Source organism: Thamnophis elegans, chromosome 16 (assembly GCF_009769535.1).
Source record: "Thamnophis elegans isolate rThaEle1 chromosome 16, rThaEle1.pri, whole genome shotgun sequence".
NCBI classification, from domain to species: Eukaryota; Metazoa; Chordata; class Lepidosauria; order Squamata; family Colubridae; genus Thamnophis; species Thamnophis elegans.
Window position 1 is genome coordinate 26,544,048 of NC_045556.1, and position 21,273 is coordinate 26,565,320.

Consider the following 21,273-nt stretch of genomic DNA (forward strand, 5'->3'; position numbering starts at 1 on the left):
GAGAAGCTTTATATAATTAACCATCATCTTCTTTTAATGACCCCGTAATCCCTTGCATTGGGGTGGAGTCTGGGCAACGGAATGGAGCTAGCAGAGCGCTAAGTTGCCGGATACCCTTCCTGTCTCCAATACCGAGTTTTGTTCAGAAGATATATTCACAACATGCCCAGAGAGAGAAATATCTGCCTCTACCTAGGATCGAACTGACAGCCTCCTGATTGTGAGGCGAGAGCTCCACCTCTGGGCCACCGCATCACTCAAGCTTTCTAAAATTAATGCCAGTACTGAAGCAAACCCAGCCCTTCCCCAAAGGCTGCAAGGAAACTCTGGTTTTGGCACATCTCCCCAAAGGCCATGAAGCACAATTGCTATGTTTGGGGCATTTTTATTTTTGTGTAGTGTGTTATGGGTGAGGACCTGCCTTCTCTCTGGACCCTAGTAAATAGGTGCACTAAATTGCCAGCACACATTTCTGACTCTGAAGGAGCCTCTCCCCCACCAAGAGACGCTGTGGAGCGTCTCTTGGGAATTAATGGGACAAGGCATTCAGTGGAGTTAATGGGTGGAGCATTCACACCTGTAAGCTTTGCCCGCCAAGGAATGTCCCAGCGATACGTCCCTTCTTTGGTCTGATTGGAGAATTTTGTTTGTTAACTTTCTTGAGACTCGAATTTTGCAGTCATCCTCTTTTAACAGCCCCATAATCCCTTGCAGGTGGACTCTGAGCAACTGAATTGAGCTGAGTGTTTACTAGCTGGATGCCCTTCCTGCCACCAATGTGGAGTTTTGTGCAGCAGATATATTCTCATTGTGCCCAGAGAGAGATACCTGCCTCTACCTAGGATCAAACCCACAGCCTCCTGATTGTGAGGCGAGAGCTCCACCTGTAGGCCAGCACACCACTCACTCTTGAATTTTGCAGTCTCCCAAATACCGTATTTTTTGGAGTATAAGACGCATCTTTTCCCACCAAAAAAGAGGCTGAAAATCTAGGTGCATCTTATACACGGAATATAGCATTTTTGGCTTCCCAGAAACCCCCCCCTTTCACCAAAATGGCTGTGCATAGCCTTTAGGAGGCTTCCAGAGTGCTCCTCGGGGCTGGACAGGGCAAAAATGAGCGAAAAACGGGCTGGTTTTTGCTTGGTTTCTCCCCCCCCCCGCTCCCAGAAGCACTCTGGAAGCCTCCTAAAGGCTACAATGTCAGCGTTCCAAATATCATGCAGAATTAAATCAGACAGACATGTTGGCACATCTGTGGAATTCCAAATCTAAAAGCTTCCTGGGATTCCACCCAGTTGAAAGTTCATGATCTTATCCCCACACTCATAAATCCATCACATGGTCCAATCTTCTTTGGCCACACTGGCATCTCCACCCAGCTGGTTCAGGTCAGGTGCAGAGGTGCAGAGAAAAAAGATGACCTTGGGCTTCTAGAAAGGAATGATAACAACACATTCCACAATTCTACTCCTTTCTATTCCCCCTCCCAACTACTACACTAATGAAACAGCATAATGAAATAATAGAGTGTGTGGCAGGCCAAAAATCCTAAAAGGAACATAAATACAGGCCTGACATACGCATGCCCTTTTTTGACCAGCCGTTTTTGGGAGATCTGCAGAGGGCAAAAACTTTTTTTTAAATTTGCCTCTTCAAAATCTTGGTGCTTTTTATACTCCGGTGCATCTTATACTTATATAAAAATATGGCAATTATTTTGGGGAGACACATCAACACGATGTCAAGCCCTCCCTCCCAGGTGCATGCTGTCAATGCACCTCGTAAGAGAGCTACTGCTCCTGAGGCTCCTCCCCTCCCTCTCCCTCCCTTCCCCCAAGCCCTCCTGTGCGAAAGAAAAGCACCAGAAAACCTCCGGTTCTGATTCTCCTTTGGTTCCATTTATTTCAGGGTCCACGAGGGGTTCAAGGCCCTCCAGGTCCATCAGGGAAACCAGGACGGCGGGTAGGTAAACCCTGAATCGCTTGGCAAGGCCTGGGCAATCCTGGCACGCTCAAAGGTTCCATGCCAATCATTGGTCTTGGCCAAAAGACCCTGGGAGGCCACCCATGCCAGTCATTGGCCGGGCGCCCCAAAGCAGAATGAGAAGCCCAAACGAAACCAAACCCTTCATCCAGATTCTGCTTGTGCTCTGATCAAAGCTCCTTCGCTTCAGTTCTGAAGGGCTTTGCCAGAATTCTGCCCAAATGGCTTTGCTTCTTCTTTAAGTAAATATCAACAACCTCTCAATTTTTGGGAGCTGAAGAGAAAAAGGTTAAAAGTGGAAGAAAGGGAAAAAGAACTACATTAGTAGACTGAAGAGAATAGTAGTAGTAAGATTGTTATTGTGATGTAACTAATTAAGAAATAAAGAAATGTTAGTCCATTCTTAATGGTAGAAAAAATGTGAAAGAAATACTCTCTGTGCTTAAATTGAATTAGAGGACGTATGCCTGTTTATAGCAAAATATACCAATGGAGAAAATAAGGAGGGAAAAATTGGTGTAATTTTGAAGGGGCAATGGAAGATATTGTTTATGTATTAAGAAAAAATAATCATAAAGAGGAAAAATAATGGTAGAGAATAATTTGGCTGAAAGTGAAAATGAAACTGATGTAAAAAGGACTGTGGAATTGAGAGGATGTAAAAGAAAAGACCTGGACAACTCTTGGTTCCTCTTTCAATAAACTCTTTATCTCCTTAAGGGCTGGCATCTGCTGTGGGCTATTACGAAAGACTGGGGGCTGCTTTCTGCCTCTAAAAACATATTTCTCCATTTCTCCTTTAGGGAAATACAATATTCTGCCCTTTTAAAATATTTCCCAAAACATTTCATTCTTCTGGGGGAGGGGGGGGGATAATTCCCACACACGCATGACTTTGGTTCCCAGCTCTGATCCGTCTACTACTGATCCTTTGCAGAATTTCTTGGACCAGTACTTGATTAAACTACAGTCCTGGGGCCAGCAGGGAAGGTGTACACCATGGTTTAGGGCAGGCCAGCTCTTGGAAGCAGAAGATGGAAGAGCCAAGATCCATCCTGATTTAGACCCCGTCAGATGCCTTGTGAGGAGACATCACAAGGGGGAAGAAGGGAAACAGGAGAGTGGAGGGATTGTTTGATAACTTGGCCTCAGCTCCAGGGCAAATTTAGTGGCTCTTTGATCTAGTTTTGCTGCTTAATCTCTTTTTCTGACCTCATTTCAGGGACGGGCTGGCAGCGATGGTGCTCGGGGGATGCCAGGCCAAACGGGACCGAAGGTAACCACAGCATCCACCCTCTCGCCCCTGCTCTTCTTTCACCATCCCAGGCGTTTTTCCCCAGAAAACCTGCCACATTGGGGGGGGGGGGGGAGATTCCATGCTGAGCGGCAGACAATTAGCCATTTACACAACTGCCTCCTTTCCATGGCCTCACTCGGCTTTCATCAAAAGAGACAAGCAGTATCATCGCCAAATCTGAATGCAGAGACATTTGCCTGGAAGTTGTATATTAGCAGGTTTAAGTGGCTGATTATGTAGGTACTTAACGTGGAGAGAGATGTGGGGAGGGAATTGTTAAAGAGAAGGAGGACTGCAAATCATTTGCGTCTCCTCCGAGTCTCTTGCTCTCTGGAGCTTGAGCTTCTGGGAGGAGGGAGAGAGCTGGCAGGAGCGTAATTTATGGCCAGAGAGGTGAGAACTAATTCCAACAGGCGAGGTTGTGCAAGGATGCTCCGAGATGCAGGAGGAGTCCCCATCCATCAGCTTTCTCCTCATAGATCCTACAAGGACAGCTTAAACTGCCTTCGGAAATGTCCAGGCCATCCATTTGTTGGAAGAAATAGCCATCTGGTTCAGTTCCAAGCCGGAGGGGTGGGGGGAAGGCGCTGGAGGCAAAATGGAGTCTGGAGGTGGATTGGATAATGTTGAAGAAGAACCATATGGATTCTGGTGCAGCTGACCACATGTTGAGAGTAGTTTAATAGCTTCTCTTGGGCTTGGCACTTGAGCTTCCTGTTCCTGTGCAAGAACATGTATTCTATTAGCTGTTGTCAGACTCCCATAGGGCCACATAGGGGTTACGTAGGGGTCATTGCTGGCTCTATAGGTTGTCTGAGCTAGGTTTGGTTGAAGTTTGGTCTGCTCCGCGATGATGCAATGAAGGAGCTTGAAAGGGTGTTGGGCAATTCCTATTGTGGCTTAATGATTTTGTCCTGGTTTGGATCTTGGGTGAGGGCCAATCTGCCTTTATTCAACCTAGTTGCTGGGAGTGATGGATGAACAAATCTGCATTTTTAAAAGCTGCCCCAGCTTAGTGTCTGCTTGTGGGGGCAGGGAACGGAGGCTCTGAGTTTCTGTCTCCCTTAAGATTTTTTTATTTATTTCTCTTTTAGGGAAAATATTATATTCCGCCTTTTTAAATATTTTAAAACATTTCATCCTTCTAGGAGAGGGCCGGGTGCTGGCTTCCTACGCATTCTCCTATGCCTCCCCCTTCTCATGGGCTGGCACCAGGAGACTGTGCAATTGCACACGGGGAGAAGCATGTCTGTGCATGTCAGAGAGGCAGGCAATCCTCGGTCAGAGCAGAGGGAGCAGCTTCCTGCAGGGAGGGCTGGCATGGGCAGGAACGTAGGCGGAGATTCTGCTTACAGGAATAAAAAAATAACAGGACCAAAGTTTAAAAATAGAGGTTGGCAAAGCACCTGAGAGTTACAAACAGAAGACCGATATTTTAGGAGAGAGGAGGACTGAGAGGCAGCGGGGATTTTTTTTACAGATTTTCAAATAAAGAACCGCATTAAAAATACAACCTGAACCCCTTCCTCTTGCAGGCAGCTTCTGGCCTCTCCTTGGCTGCCAAGGCAAGGCAGTGGGGAGGACTGGGGTGTGTGCATGAGGCTTGGCCCCTATCTGGGGTGGGAAGCAAGTCCCACCCAACAGGAATAGTCAGGGAGGTGCCTCAAATCAGATGCTGCCTGCAAGTGGCGACCCCGGGGTCCTCCAAGGCCTCCCAATAATTGCCATTTTCAACGTGATCCTTTGGGAAGTCGCCCTCTTTAAATGTCGCTGCAATTAAACACAACCTCATGGAGCTTTTGCCCAACTCTTGATGCTCAGTTGGCCTAGAAAGGTGGCACCATTTTGGGTTTCTTTATCCTGTTCTGAGTCAAGAGGGCAAATGCCTGAAACGGGGAACTGAGCACAAAACGGCCTCTGGAGAGAGAAGGTTATTGCAAGTGACTGGAGGGGGTGTTGGAAGTCTCTCCAAGGGCCCCCATCTTCTCCCCCCCCACTTTAGCAAACACTCTCCCCTTCCCCTCGCCTCCCCTTCTCTTTCCCCTCCGTCCCTCCCCCCTTTCCCTCCCCTCCCCTCCCTTTCTCTCTCCTTCCATTCTCCTCCCCTTCCCCTTGCCTCCCCTTATCTTTCCCTCCCCTTCGCCTTCACCTCTTCTTCCCTTCCCCTCCCCTTCCCCTCCCCTCCCCTTCTCTTCCCTCCTTTACCTCTGAACTCTTTTGCAGGGCGACCGAGGTTTCGGTGGCCTGGCTGGGATGCGTGGAGACAAGGGGAACAGGGTAAGTCCTGCTTACGTTTCTGCTTCGTTCTGCTTCCCGAAAGTTGCTAAGGAGAAGATGGCCTCTGTTGGCTTCTTTGGGGTTTTTTTTTTGCTGCCAGCAAAAGTTGGTTTTGACTGACCAATTTCTCAGAGCGGATTGGAGAGGACGAGGATCTCCTGATCTTGACTGGTGGTCCTTCCCTGTGATCCAGAGGATCTGGGCCTTGAGCGGCCGGGTCTGTCCTCTGTGACTTTTCCCTGCCTCAGTTAGGGGTGAGGAGAGGTTTTTCAACAAGGGAAGAGAGGGAGGAGAATTTAAGGTCAGGACTCTCCCAAAGGTGCTTTTTTCAGAGGCAACTGGACTGTCCTGTTTTTCTTTTGAAAACAATTTGCTTCTCATCCAAGAAGCTTCTTCAGCTCTGGCTGGATGGTGGGGAACGGAAGGATTTATATTCCTTGGAGACAGCTGGTCATTTTCATCCTTTTAGGGGATCCTTGAAACACTTGGAAATTTATCTGTGTCCTCAGGGCCACCTGAGTGGTGCAAATGGTTCCTGTAGCCTGCAATTTTTTCCCCCTCTGGAAATCCATTCCTATAGATTTTTAGCTATACAATTTGGGATGAAGACCCTTTGAATGGGGGTGGGGGTAGGAATGGATTTCCAGAAGTAAAATTAACACGACAGGAACCATTTGCACCACTCAGGCAGTGGCAAAATTCATTTTTTTTTACTGCCGGTTCGGTGGGCGTGGCTTGGTGGGCGTGGCAGGGGAAGGATCCTGCAAAATCCCCATTCCCTCCCCACTCCTGGGGCCAGCCAAAGGTGGGATTTGCCCGTTTCATTTCATTTCATTTATTAAATTTATAGGCCACCCAATCCCGGAGGACTCTGGGAGGCTTACAATGAAAGAAGAAAAAAAAGAAAAGCAAAATAAGTAAAAAAAATAGTTTAAAATTCACAACACACATACGTTCTAATCGGGGCTGGACCTTAACACTAAGGTCAACAGCCCCAGGCCTGCCGGAACAGCCAGGTTTTAACGGTTCTCTGAACTACTCAAAATTTCCACTACCGGTTCTCCAGAACCTGCTGGATTTCACCCCTGCACTCTGGTGACTCTGAGGACCCAGATAACTCTCCCAAGTGCTTCAATAACACTCTCAAAGGATGCAAATGACCAGCTGTCTGCAAGGACCATAAATCCTCCCATTCCCCACCATCCAGTCAGAGCTGAAGAAGCTCCTTGGATGAGAAGGGAAACGTCTTCAAAAGAAAAAAACAAGAAAGTCCAGTTGCCTCCTGAAAAAGCCCCTTTGGGACAACCATGACCTGGATGACTGAGAATCTCTACAGACTTAAGGCCAGGACTGGTTTTTTTTAAATTAAATGCTCCATTTTTCTCAACTTCCAGCCCTTGCCACAGAATCTTATGTGTGCTGTAAAACAAACGGGGGGGGGGGGGGAGGGCTTTTAAGACCTTGAAGACAGATGCTAGTGTTGAAAGGAATGTCCGGGACCGAGCTTGAAATCCCCCGTGCAGCTGTGAGCTGCAGTGGAAGATTTTAATGAGGGGCTTGTTCAGGCATTGAGGAAGCGTCTGAGGTTTTTCCCGAACGCTGCTTGAAAACTTCAACAGTGACACATCCAGGCCAACCTGAGGGAGGATGTCATTGAGAAAACTGAGAGTGATTTGCAGATAATGGTCTTACACAGAATTCCTCGTGTTTTGAAGCATCCGGGCCCAGCAGGCACCAAACGCTCCCAGGAGGCAGCTGGGCTTCGACCATTGTCCTTTCGGAGGCCTCCCATGGCCAATAGCTTGGGCAACTCTTTATTGCTCCCCAATAAAAAAATGGCCATCTGGGCTCACACATTAATTCGCATTCTTTCCTTCTGGCACCTCGGAGATCTTTACGTTGGCATTTATATCACCCTGGTGCTCTTTTTCCTTTTAAGTCCCTCTTTTCCTCATTCCTAATAGTATTGCTATTTTTATTTGACTTCAAATTTAACTCTGTCTGCCAACTGCCTAAGCAGAGAAAGCATCTGCTGTCAGGCAGGAGGTTGGACTTCCATGCCAAGAGGAGCATAGGTGGCTGGAAGGGACCTTGGAGGTCTTCTAGTCCAGCCCCCTGCTCAAGCAGGAGATTCTAAACAATTTCAGACAAGTGGCTTCCAATCTTTTCTTAAAAATCTCCAGCACACACACCTTATGATGGCAAGCAGTTCCACCAGTTGATCATCCTCACTGTTAGGAAATTTCTCCTTACTGTCCTTGATCAGTTTCCACCCAATGCTTCTTACCCTGTCCTCTGGTGCTTTGGAGAATAATTGGATCGTGCCCTCCCCCCTTTGTGGCAGCCCCTTAAATACTGGAATCCTGCTATCATGTCACCCCTAATTCTACTTTTCTCTAGACTGGCCAAACCCAAATCCTGCAGCCGTCCGTCCTGTTTTAGCCTCCTAAGGGAAGGTTAGGTGGGAGGGAAGGGCTCCTGCTCTTCCTTTAGGGTTGAGATGTAGAGCAGGGGCCTCCAACCTTGGCGACTTTAAGACTTGTGGACTTCAACTCCCATCTCCAACTCCCATCTTAGTTGCTCTTCTCTGAACTTTTTCCAAGGTCTCAATATATTTTTTGTAGTCTGGAGACCAAAATTGGTTGCAGCATTCTAGGCATGGTCTTACTAGGGTTTTATAAAGTGGTACTTTATAAAGTATTAAAAATTTGAAAGAGGGTAGGTAAGGCAGAATACCAGCAAATAACCCAAATCTACAAAGATGTCATCTCAGTGGCTCTTCTCTGCACTTCCCCTCCCCCAAAGTCTCAACATCGTTTTGTAATGTGGTGACCAAAACTGGATGCTGTATTCCGGGTGTGGCCTAAATAAGGATGTATAAAGTGGTACTAATATTTGCATGGCCCCTTATCCATACACGCAGTGGGGCCTTTAGAAAGGTCCACAGTCCCTAAGGGCTTCCAAGAAGATCTAGAGTGGGGGTGTCCAAACTTGGGAACTTTAAGACTTGTGGACTTCAACTCCCAGAATTCCCCAGCCAGCTGGCCTTCCTCATCCACACAGAGCTTCCTCTTCTCCTCCAATGGCATTCACTGTGTAGTTGTGGAAGACTCTGCCAGCCAGTTCTCCCAGCCTTTGACTCTTGAGATTTTTTTTTGTGGGGAGGGGGGCATAAAAATATAACTGATGCTTTTTTCTCTTCAGGGTGATCCTGGCCCCTCAGGCCCCCCAGGAGCCCCAGGTGAAGATGGTGACCGGGTGAGTTCAGTCAAGGGTCCTTGTGAACCTTAAATATTTTGGGGTCTGTTTATCATTCACTGAGCTTATGCTGTAAATCAACCACTACCCTCCAGGCACATGGAGACCAGGTTATGCCTCCAGAGGTGAAACAAAGACCTTCAGTGATGGGCTATAAGATCCCACCCTATATGTGCGATGTATAAATCTAGGTAGGCTTATAGACAAAGGATTCTTGTAGATCCTTCAGCTGGTGACTTGATTCATCCCTGATTGTCCTCCCTGGGTCAAATGTAGCCCCCCAACTTTCACCTTTTGTTTAAGCAATTCAGCTGGATGAGACCAATATTTCCGTGGTCTCGTTGGAGTCCTCGTCTTCAGAATAGAACAGAATATCATAGTTGGAAGAGACCTTGGAGGTCTTCTAGCCCAACCCCCAGCTCAAGCAAGAGACCCTGTATATTACAGACAAGTGACTGTCCAGTCTCCTCTTTAAAACCTCCAGCGATGGAGCGCCCATGGTTTCTGGTGGCAAGCTGTTCCACTGGTTCATTGTCCTCACTGTGAGGAAGTTTCTCCTTAATTCTAGGTTGCTTCTCTTCTTGATTAGTTTCCATCCGTCGTTTCTTGTCTTGCCTTCTAGTGAACGAAGCTGCCTCGCTTTCCCTCCCCAAGTAGTTTGTCCCATCCTACGATTGTTTAATAAGAGGGGCCTGATTAGGGTCTGGCTCTTACCCCCCCCTCTTCTTTCTCCTGCCAAACAGGGTGATGATGGAGAAGTTGGGCCCAGAGGTCTCCCCGGTGAACCGGTAAGTGTCTGGAAAATGGAGGCAGCTCCATTCCTTTGAGTAATGGGGGAGGCATTTAAAGCACACAGCCAGGAGTGGTGTGGTGGCCTAGAGGTGGAGCTCTCGCCTCACAATCAGGAGGCTGTGGGTTCGATCCAAGATAGAGGCAGATATTTTTCTCTCTCTGGGCACAATGAGAATATATCTGCTGAACAAAACTCCGTAATGGAGACAGGAAGGGCATCCGGCCATGGAAACACTCTGCTAGCTCCATTCAGTTGCCCAGACTCCACCCCACATGGGATTATGGGGTCATCAAAAGATGATGATGATTTAAGCCACATGTCCAAGAGCAGAATGTATGAATTGGTGGGGACCAGGGGAGGGTGCTTGGGAATCAGCGGGGACGGCCCTACGGGGACTCCAGATACAATGTGTAGAAAGGGCTCAGGTGATGTCATTGTTGAACTGCTCCTGCCACAAACTCTCCTGAGATCCTTCACTGAAGGCGAACGGAGGACTTTTGTGTTCTTGTAGCCTTAAAACAACCAGAATAGATGATCTCTGTGATGCCAGGGCATGGCATAGAGATAACATAGGCAGCTGGCAGTTCAAACTGCCCCTTTATTGCTTCAAATTCCCCACTTTTCTGGCAAGTCCCACACACCTCCAGCTTCCAACAAGAAAGTCCAGCTGCAAAAGCTCCTTTGAGACATTGAGACAGGATTTGGGCATTTGAGCAGCGCATATGATCTGAGGATGCATGTTATGCATGTGTGAACACAGAGAGTTAGGACTGCTGTGGGGGACGACGTTGAGTGCGACTTTGGGGTGCTCTGTGTGTTCTTGGTTTGCTCTGCTTGTCCATCATTTGTGCTCAGGGAATTATCAGTGTGAAATTAGCCTTTCGCAGAGGAAGGGCTGTTGTATCACCGCAGCTGCTCCGTCTGACATGGCTACCAATTGGCTGTAGAAGTTGTAACTCGCCTTTTCTGGCTGAGAGAGCAGCCCTTTCCTCCACTTCTGCCAGTTTCCCCGGGGGTTTTGTTGCTTCTGCCCCTAAGACCATCTGAGCATCTGCACTTCTCACCAGGAATGACAAAGTCCTTGGTGCTCCCCTAGCTTGGTGATTTGCTTGCCGATGTTTCATCACCCATCTTATCAGTGCACTGATGATGTTACCCAGTTAGGTAATGAAATGTTGGCAAGCAGATCACCAACTTCGGAGAGCACCGATAACTCCCCAGTGGAAAGCCAAGCTAAATTTTTCTTCTATTCAAGAGGATGAAGTTCCTTGAATGGAGTGGCTGGGGAGAGGAGCTGTGGAGGCTGATGAGGCAGCTCCTTCAATATCAGGGTAATGATGATTTATTAGCTGACTAGCTGCTGTAAGGCTGTAAGACTGAAATGATGATGCAATGAGAATGAATCAGCAGGTTTATTTAACTGTTATCACTTTAAGAGGCTGTATATATAGGAGAAGCCCTGTGAGGGCGCTCTCTCCCTACACGTGTGCTTCCATGCTATAGTTGATGATTGATTGCCTGATTTTGCCTAGTATATGTATGTATGTAGTCCTTGTAGATAAACCACTGTTTGAAAGACAAACCTGTTTACTGTATTTTGCTCCTGAGTTGTCTCAAAATAGTCACACTGTGTGCATACTCTGACATTCAAACTGGTCCTTCTGCAACTGAGAGCCAATTGGTACCAATTCCATCCTCTTCTTGGATGGGTCAGCAAGAGCCTGTATGAAAAAGGTTGACGTTGGCATTGTGGAAGTTAGTTGGCCCAGATAGTCTCACATCAGTGGGTTTCATGAGGCTTTCCAACCAGTAGAAGAAGCTGCCCAATCCGCTGTCACCAAAGGCCTTTCTCCATCAATGTAGATAAAACGGTATAACAGGGTCGGGAGGAACCTCAGAGGTGTTCTAGTCCAACCCATCTGGGACAAATGTTTCCAGACAGAAGATTTGAAGTACAAGTAGTCCTCGACTTACAGCCTCAATTGAGCCCACAATTTCTGTTTTTAAGAAAAACATTTGTGAAATGAGTTTTGTTCCATTTTATGATCTTTCTTGCCACAGTTGTTAAGTGAATCACTGCAGTTGTTAATTAGTAAGATAGTAGTTACCGTATTTGTCAGAGTATAAGATGCACCAGAGTATAGGACACACCCAGGTTGTGAAGAGGCAAGAGAGAGAGAGAGAGAAATACAGAGAGATAAAGAGAGATAAATACAGTAGAGAAGTAGGGAGGGAGAGTAGGTAGGTTGGTAGGTAGAGGGATAGAGAGAGAAAAAATAGAGAGAGAGAAATACAGTAGATAGATAGGGGGAGAGAGTGAGAGTAGGTGGGTAGGTAGATGTTTCCAGGTGTATTTATCCATGTGTTGGAGAAGGAAATAGCTGACAACCTGTAGCACCTGAAACTTTGTTTCTGCTGGCACAGCACTTGACCAATGTAATTCTCATCAAACACTCTAACAGCTTTCCGAAAGGGGGGGGGGAGTTTTTGCACTCTGCAAACCTCCCCAAAACTGCCATTTTTTGAGAAAACGGGCCCATTTTTAAAAAAAGGCATGAATAGCCTTGGGGAGGCTTGCAGAGTGCTCCTGGTGGGGGGGACATGAGCAAAAAACAGCCTGTTTTTCGCAAAAACAGGCCATTTTTTGTCAAAAAAAATTGCATGCATAGCCTTATAGGCTTATAGAGTGCTGCTGGGGGTGGGCAAACGCCCCGTTTTTGCTCATTTCTGCCCTCCCCAGCCCCCAGGAAGTGTCTGAAAGCCTCCATAAGGCTTTGCTCGGCCATGTTGGTGAAGGGGGCAGGGCTGCAGGAGGCAAAAATGGCTGTATTCGATGTATAAGACGCACCCAGATTTTCAGCCTCTTTTTAGAGGAAAAAAGATGCATCTTATACTCCGAAAAAGATGGTAAGTGAATCTGGTTTTCCCACGGACTTTGCTTGTAAGAAGGTCGTAAATGGTGATCACACGACCTGCATGTGACACTGCAACCGTCATAAATATGAATCAGTTGCCAAGTGTTTGAATTTTGATCACGTGACCATGGGGATGCTGCAACAGTCGTAAGTGTGAAAAACAGTCATGTCACTTTTTTCAGTGCCTTTGTAACTTCAAATGGTCAAATGAACTCTTGTAAGAACAGGACTACCTGTATTAGAGTAGAGTAGAGTAGAGTAGAGTAGAGTAGAGTAGAGTAGAGTAGAGTAGAGTAGAGTAGAGTAGAGTAGAGTAGAGAGTAGACTAATAATAGCATAGCAGAGCACCTTGGAGGTCTTCTATGGTTTAGTCCAATCTTTTCTTGCAATCCTCCAGTGGAGGAACAAATAATGCATACTAGGATTTTTTTCACTTGGGTTATTATTATGTAGGCTTTCTCCTCCAGGATTCAAACCCATCTACCATGCATAGAGTGGCAAATTCTGTGTTGCTGCAATGTCCACAAGAAAAAAAAAACGTTTACAGAATTATAGCTGTCAATTGTACCAATTTTTGGGAGATATTGCTAACAATTTTTGGAACATTATATTTACTCACATATTTATAGGCTTTTCACCCACATAAAGGTGAATAGGAGTGACCCTAACAGTTTGAGAACATGTATTCTATTCTATTCTATTCTATTCTATTCTATTCTATTCTATTCTATTCTTTCACTTGGGTATCAGCCCTACAAATTGACTTTGTGCTGTTAGGCTTCAGACAATAGGTTGAAATTATGGTCCTTTTTGGTCAACTTTATTTTTGCCCACATATTGTTCAGAATACTGAACAATATGTGGACTTCTCTCTGCTGGTTGCCAAAAAACTGTCAGTGCTTTATTTTTGTATTTTTCGATGGATGCTACACTGAAGTCACGAGTTCTAGTCTTGCCTTAGCTATGAAAATTGGCTGGGAGACTTTGGGTCAGCCCGTCTCTCTCAGTCTAACCCACCTCACAGGGTTGTCCTGGTGGGAGAAACAGGAGAAGAAGGAAAATGTGTTGGATATGTTTGGCCCCTTGACTTAATTGTAAAAATAATAAAGGTGCAATACAAGTAAATAAATAAATTGCACCTCCCTGTAATGGAGGCCAATAGCAGTAGCAATAGCAGTAGACTTATATACCGCTTCATAGGCCTTTCAGGCCTCTCTAAGCGGTTTACAGAGAGTCAGCATATTGCCCCCAACAATCTGGGTCCTCATTTTACCCACCTCGGAAGGATGGAAGGCTGAGTCAACCCTGAGCCGGTGAGATTTGAACCGCTGACCTGCTGATCTAGCAGTAGCCTGCAGTGCTGCATTTAACCACTGCGCCACCTTCGGCCTTGGCTGCTGGGTCCTTTGGTCATGGCCAGTGTGGTCACACAGAACTGGGTCTTCTTCTTAGGTTGCCACTCCTGGTGCTCATGAAGCAACATTCCCCCTCGACATTGTCAATTGCCTTTTCCAGTGCCAAGTTTATAGCACAGCACAAGTGGAATCTTTTCTGCTTCTCGTGGACACTTCCAAATTAGACTTGTTTCTTCTTGCAGGGTCCCCGTGGTTTGCTTGGACCGAAGGGACCTCCGGGGCCCCCAGGACCTCCGGTGAGTAGAATGAAATATTTTGGCAGGAAGTCGGGATGCCTCTCTGCCACCCATGATTGCCTCCCGTCTTTCAGTTCTTAAGGACATTTTCTCACATCATTGCAGTGGCAAAAAACACACTTTGCACTTGGTTGGCTTTCATGATTTTGCGTGGTAATATTTTCCCACCTTCCAATATGCTGCGCAAATGCTGATCAGAAGCAGAGTTTTCAGGGCTGGACTGCAGGAAAGATGGGTTTAGGCATTATTCCTCCTCCCAGACCAGACAGGGATTTCCTGGGTGCAGCCATGCTGCCTTTGCCACCAGACCTGCAGAGTGGGTGAACGGGACTGCCGTTTGGCCTATGGGTGCCCCAGGGTCAGTGCTCGGGGCCCGTGAGCTCAATCCCACATCACCCTTCCCTGGGAGCAGGAGAAAGCCAAGCACGAAGCACCATGCCTGCAGTGGAGGGAGGCTCTACAAATGGGTGGAAACGCTGGGTGTGGGGAGGGGGAGGTTTAGCCCAGTTCTTCTCCCTGCAAAGGACTTTGGCAGGAAAACCTCAGGCCAGCAACTTTTGGGACAGGATGAGCCCAGTTTTAGTCCCCCTCTTTCACTCGCCAAGGCAAGGGTCAAACCCGCCAGGGATTTTGCATGGGGGATAAAGCAAGAGGCCTAGAGGTGGAGCTCTCGCCTCACAGTCAGGAGTTTGACTGTAAGTTTGATCCTAGGTAGAGGCAGATATTTTTTTCTCTCTGGGCACAATGAGAATATATCTGCTGAGAAAAAACTCTGCACTGGTGACAAGAAGGGTATCCGGCCAGTAAACACTCTGCTAGCTCCATTCACTTGCCCGGACTCTATCCTGCAAGGGATTATGGGGTCATTAAATGAGGATGAGGATGATAAAGCAAAACAGGCCTTTTTATTGTTTTTAAAGATGCCCCCATTTCTCCTATTGAAAGGTTCTGTTTCTGCACCGTGATGTGAAATAGGGAGGGGAGGCTTGGGAACCATTTCTGTGTGTTGCCCAACCTTTGCTCCTCCCAGAGTTTTCCTGGCAGGCTTCACTCCGCCTAACACAGCTGGAAAGAGGGCTGGGTGGGGCTTCCGTCCATGCTCACTGGGGTTCATGTTGTACCTTTGCCTTCTTTTTTTGAATTTCCCCCCCAGGGCATTGCTGGCATGGATGGACACTCCGGCCCGAAGGGGAATGTGGTAAGTGCCTGCCCGCCACGGGGGAGCTCACTGACGCTGCATACATTAAACCCACTAATGACTTTTCAGACCGTCTTCATTTTGAAGCTGGTGGACATCGCTTTCCTAAAGTAAATGGCGCTAATTAATTTTACATTTTAAATTGATTTTCATGAGCAGCATATTGCGTTTTCTTGAGTAAAGAACTCGCTGGAGTAATCAGTGGCCATCAAATATTCCAGCGTTGGGGGCTGTGTGTCTCTGGGTGGATCAGGAGGCACTTAGGTGCATAATTGGTTGCACACGGCTTACTCTGGAAGCCAGAAGGAAGAAAGGAGACGGAGGTCGTCCCGCTCTTGAAGGACCGTCCCAAGGACGATGGCTGGATTATTCTCCAGGGAGTCCAAAGGCAGGACAAGAACCGGTGGGTTGCTGCCAGCATTACTGCCGGTTCGGTGCACAAAAAAAATATGCAAAATCAAGATGGCGCCCACGGCGATAGAACCGGTTTGGGGGCGTGGCAGGCCGAGTTACTACCTACTCAGCCGTACCGGTAGGAACCAGCCTCTGGACAAGAACCTTCTGGGTGGGAACATTGCTGAGGGAGACCTCCACTTGAAAGCAGGAGGCTGGACCTGCTCTCTACGTCCTCTCTGTTGCTTTCATCTTTCTCTCCTTTCTTCTCTTTTGCAGCTCTATCCAGACCCAGAGCTCTTCCTCCTGGGTTCTCCTTTCCAGACCCCTCATCGTCCCTTCCGTGAACTTACTCCACTTTCATAGAATCCTAGGGATGGAAGGGGCCTTAGAGATCTTCTAGTGAAACCCCCTGCCCAAGTCAGGAGTTCCTATACCATCCCGGACAAACGGGGGTCCAATCTTTCCTTGAAAACCTCCAGTGACGGAGCACCCACGAGTCTAGGAGGCAAGCTGAGCCCTTCGATTCATAGCTTGGAGTCCATTTTGAACTACGATGCCCAGAACTCCAAATGGGGTCTGAATGGGACAGTCGCTTCCGAGGGGTCCTCATTGCTCTCTGGTTGTTTTCTTGCAGACGTTTCATTATCCAAACTAGATAACATCATCAGTGCTAATAAGGAGTGGGATTTGCTCTCATTTTATGTTCTAGTGCAGCGGTGTCAGATTCAATTTCATTGAGGGCTGCATCGGGGGTGGGGGGGCATGGGGTGTGGCCAGCTCGACGTCACTCGTGTCAGGGGCGCCTATGGTGGCCCGAGGGCTCTGCCAGAGAAAACAGGCTCCTGAGCTCCGTTTTCAGCTGGGACTGTCTCCTGCAATCCTCTGCCACCGAAAATGGAGCACACAGCCGTCCCAAGCTCCATTTTTGCTGGCAGACGCACCGTGGGCGGCTCCTTTGCTGTTTCCAGGGGCCAAATCTAAGCACCCCATGGGCCGGATCCGGCCCCCAGGCCTTGAGTTTGAAACCCCTGTTCTAGTGACTTGCCCTGTCAGTGTTGGTGGAGGTGGAGTTGACGGTTCTTTGGTTGGGCTGTTGACCGTTTGGCAGTTCTTTCATTTGTAGTATTTACTTCTTGAATGTTGGTCAGTTCTCCTAATCCGGGCTGGGCTGTTAACGGACCTCAAGGTAGCCCTTTCCTTGAGGAAGTTGCTTCCCTCTTCTGGCTTACATGTCCTGTGTGGTTGAGGAGGAGGCCACTTCGCGTCCCACTGCCAGGACTCAGATCCTGTCCATTGGTCCTTTATTTTCCCACCCAAATCTGTTCCTTTCTATTTTCTCCTTGCTAAATTCCCTGCTACTCATTTCCGCTCTTTTTGAATCTCCTCTTTCTCCTTTGATTACCCTGCTAGTTTTGTGTCCTCTCCATCAGGGGTCTCCAATCTTGGCTGAGGAACTCTGGGAGTTAAAGTCCAAAGTCTTAAAGTCGCCAAGGTTGGAGGCCCCTGCTCTACATCTCAACCCTAAAGGAAGAGCAGGAGCCCTTCCCTCCCACCCAACCTTCCCTTAGGAGAAAGGTCGTATCTTTCCTACAAGGAAGGAAGTCCTGTGCTCGACAAGGGGCCACTTTCTAGGCCAAGATGACCAATGGTGGGGAGAGAGGCACCATGGTTTGAGGGTGATCGTCAGAAGAACACCCACAGAGGAAGCGATTATTTAAAAAAAAGCATTAAACTGCATGGGACAGACTAACAATGAAGATAAAAAGAAAAAGATGTGCAGTATTTTCAAATTTGGAACACATTTTATCAATGTTTGGATAATAGAAGTAGAAATTAGGAGTTTAATATTGCTATGTAAACAAACTGAGGGACGCGGTGGATCAGTGGCTAAGACGCTGAGCTTGTTGATCAGAAAGGTCGGCAGTTCAGCGGTTCGAATCCCTAGCGCCGCATAACGGAGTGAGCTCCCGTGACTTGTCCCAGCTTCTGCCAACCTAGCAGTTCAAAAGCATGTAAAAAATGCAAATAAGAAAATAGAAACCGCCTTTGGTGGGAAGGGAACAGCGTTCCATGCGCCTTCGGCATTGAGTCATGCCGGCCACATGACCATGGCGACGTCTTCAGACAGTGCTGGCTCTTCGGCTTAGAAACGGAGATGAGCACCGCCCCCTAGAGTCAGGAATGACTAGCACATATGTGCAAGGGGAACCTTTATCTTTACCTTAAACAAACTGAACCAGACAGTACGCTGTCCACTAAGCACTTATTGTGTATTTATAAACATATAAATATATATTTTTTTTAAAAAAGAACTATGTCAGAAGTAGCCTCAAGTTTGCAGTCCCATATTTCACCATACTCAGAAATAAAAAAAATGCTTCAGGTGTCGGATATCTGATCTGAAATTTCAATGCTTTTTGCGTTGTTGGTTTTTTTCCAACCATAAAAAGCATTATTAGCACCCCAAAATGACAAAACCAGGTAAAATGGATGTTTCAGGGTGTTTTTCATTAGCACATTAGAGGTTTTCTAAACAATTGTAGTCAGCAGTATTATGCTGCTAGGAGTCATATTCCTGGCAACTACTGCAACGGGTTTTGCCTGTTATTTTTTTGCAGCGTTACTGATAAAAAGTATCATCGGTTCTAACCCAAGATCTCCATGAGGGTTTTTCCTTTGGGTTTCTCTCAAGTGAAATCCAGCCAGCGTTGCTGAATGTGCGCTTTATGCTTTCTTTTTCAGGGTCCTCAAGGTGAGCCTGGACCCCCAGGTCAACAGGGAAGTCCAGGTGCTCAGGTGAGAAGGCGCAATTCCATTAGGGGGGTGCTGGAGGATCGGTCACCCCTTTTGCTCTGGGGTTGGGATGGACATTCCTAATGTTGGCCAGTTGATGAATGGAGGCGTGTAGCAAATTCCCTTCCTGCCACTGTTGGAAGAAAAATCCATCTGGTTCAGTTCCAAGCTGGGAGAAAAGCACTGGAATCATGGAGGCTGATTGGAAAGATGATTTACTGATGAAGCAGAACCACCAAGCCCATGGTTCTCTGGTGCAGCTGACCACATGGAGTGGAGCGTAGGGTTCTTTTTTTATAACTTGTCTTGGGGCTTTGAACTTGAGCTTCCTGTTCCAATGCAAGAACATATCTTCTATTGGCTGTTGTCAGGCTCCCATGGTGTCATGTACAAATCAGAGTTTGTCTGAGCTAAACTTGGTCAACATGTTTGGCTGATGCAATGTCCTTAGGATGGAGTACAATGCAGTGACCTCCGTGTCTTCTGCCAAATGGTCCTATTACATCCTGAAGGGCTTTGTGTTCATCCCATCACCCTGGAGCTGAAGGCCCTTTGTCTTGTAGATAGGCTGGCCCAGCCCTGCTGGGACGATTAAGAAAGACTTGGGGGCTGCTTTCCAAGACCATGTTTCTCCTTTAGGGAAATATAATATTCTGCCTTTTTAAATATTTCCCAAAATATTTCATTCTTCTAGGAGAGGGGTGCGGGATAACTTTGTACACCACCTTCAGGTCAGGTGGGAAAATTCCAGCCTAAAGATCTGGAAAGACAAACCACATTGGGCGCCCCAGAATCCATGTCTTCCTCAGTGGAAGAGACTTTAACGTATAAAACACCATCCCTGTGGAAGCTCCACAGCAGCCTCTCTTGATGGAGCATGGGAGGTTCCCAACTCCAGGAAATCTGCACCTGGCAGCCGCACAGTCTTCCTGCCTGGTTCCTTGCAGCATGGAGAGAGACTTGGTGTGATAGTCTCAGCACTCTGGAAAACGCCATGCTGGGGAAAAAGACACCCTCCCTTTCCCTCAAGGATGGGAGTCCCAGAGACCCTCCTTTGCAAGCCAAAATCTAGGAGAGTTGCAAGAGTCCCAGAGAGTTTGTTGGAAGAAACGTCCATCTGGGTTCAGTCCCAAGTGGGGAGAAAGACACTGGAAACATGGAGGCTGCTTGGAAAGACGGTTTAATGGTGGACAGGACCACATGGTTTGAGGTCCTGGGCAAAAATGAGAGAGATGCCGAGAGTTCCCGGGTTTTATGCCCTCTGTTGGGCTTTGAATTTGAGCTTGTGTTCTGATTGGTTGTCAGCCTCCCATGGGGCCATGCAGGGGCAACTCTGTAGGCTGCCATTGAGTCCCAAGCTTGGTTGGCTCTTGCTGGGTGATGATGTAATGAAAGAGCTTTGGAATTCCTATTGTGGCTCTGCCTGAAGGAGGTAGATCTTTGTTATGTAGAATAGACTGCCCCAGGCCTTAATGGCCCATTAACAAAAGTGTGTGTGTGGTGGGGTGGGGACTGAATTTCTGCCTCCCTTTTAGGGAAAATATTCTCCCCTTTTATTATTTCCTAAAATATCTCATTTTCCTTGGAAGGGGATGGGTGCTGATTTCCTACAAGTTGAACATGTCTGGGTGCCTTGGGGAGGGGGGTTTCCTTGCCTCCTGCCACAGCTTTCCAATGAGGAGGGAGGAAGGAGACTGGAATCCCTTTTAGACCGAAAACCAACCCTGCTGTTGCTGGCTACTGTTGGAATTTGTCAAATATGTGTGTGTGTGTGTGTGTTTGTGTTTGTTTGTGTGTATGTGTGTGTGTTTCATCTTGTTGTGTAGAAGAAAACTTGGGGTTTAAGCCTGGACACCCGCAGGCTGGAAGTCTTCCCCTAGCTGGGTGAGGGTTGGGGTTAGGGAAGGAAGTGGCCCTCTGGGGTTCCCCTGGTGCCCTCTTTGCCTCTTACCCCCTTTCTCCCCTTCTCTTTCTAGGGTCTTCCCGGCCCTCAAGGTCCCATCGGAGCTCCCGGGGATAAGGTAGGTGGATGGCAAACGCCTGGCCTTTAGAAGAGGCCGGTGGACTTCAGGGCAGTCCCTGCTCTTGTGCTCAAATACCTGCCTGTGTATTTCTTTCACTTTCTGTGCGGGGGAGTCTTTTTCCTTTGAGGAAATAGATGCCACCCCCAGCCTCTCTATTACAGATTCTAACACTTGCACCCTCTGAAAAGAGAGTGGGTGAAAGCAGGAGTGGGTCAGGGTCCTGCCTTCCTCCAGCTTCCCTGAGTCTTCCCGCCACCCGGTTTTGGTTCAAGGATCAAAGCTCAGGACCCTGGACAGCACCCCGGAGTTCAGGGGAGCTGGTTGAAGTTTTAAAAGAGAGTCAGGGTCCCAAGAAACACCCCCAATGAAAGGAGACTCCGAGGGTTGAGTTTCCTCAAAGTTCCACTTTATTAGAGATGCCATTTTGGCACATCTGGGAAAAACCGACTCTGAGAGCTTCCAGGTTTTCCCCACCCAAAAGAAAGCTCCCGTCCATCACATGGCCCAATCAGCCTCACAGTCATGCCACTCCAGTGCAGGGCAGAGTGGCCTTAACTCTTGGAGAAAGGAATGTTATTATGAGTATGCATCTCCCAGCTCTGTATGAGCCCCCCTCCCAGTTTCCCACAGCAATCCGTGTGGCAGAAGGCCCAATGCAAAAGATGGCTTCCGGGCCTGACAGAGC

General features: G+C 47.6%; 1 protein-coding gene across 2 annotated transcripts in view; it reads left to right on the forward strand.

Moving 5' to 3' along the window:
- Positions 1-21,273, forward strand: part of COL5A1 (collagen type V alpha 1 chain) — a 251,115-nt gene that overhangs the window by 148,709 nt on the left and 81,133 nt on the right. For both annotated transcript variants that reach the window (XM_032232562.1, XM_032232563.1), the window contains exons 16-24: positions 1,912-1,965; positions 3,209-3,262; positions 5,507-5,560; positions 8,765-8,818; positions 9,562-9,606; positions 14,124-14,177; positions 15,331-15,375; positions 18,514-18,567; positions 20,541-20,585. In XM_032232562.1, coding sequence (XP_032088453.1) covers positions 1,912-1,965; positions 3,209-3,262; positions 5,507-5,560; positions 8,765-8,818; positions 9,562-9,606; positions 14,124-14,177; positions 15,331-15,375; positions 18,514-18,567; positions 20,541-20,585 — 459 coding nt within the window. The remainder of the gene's footprint in view (positions 1-1,911; positions 1,966-3,208; positions 3,263-5,506; positions 5,561-8,764; positions 8,819-9,561; positions 9,607-14,123; positions 14,178-15,330; positions 15,376-18,513; positions 18,568-20,540; positions 20,586-21,273) is intronic.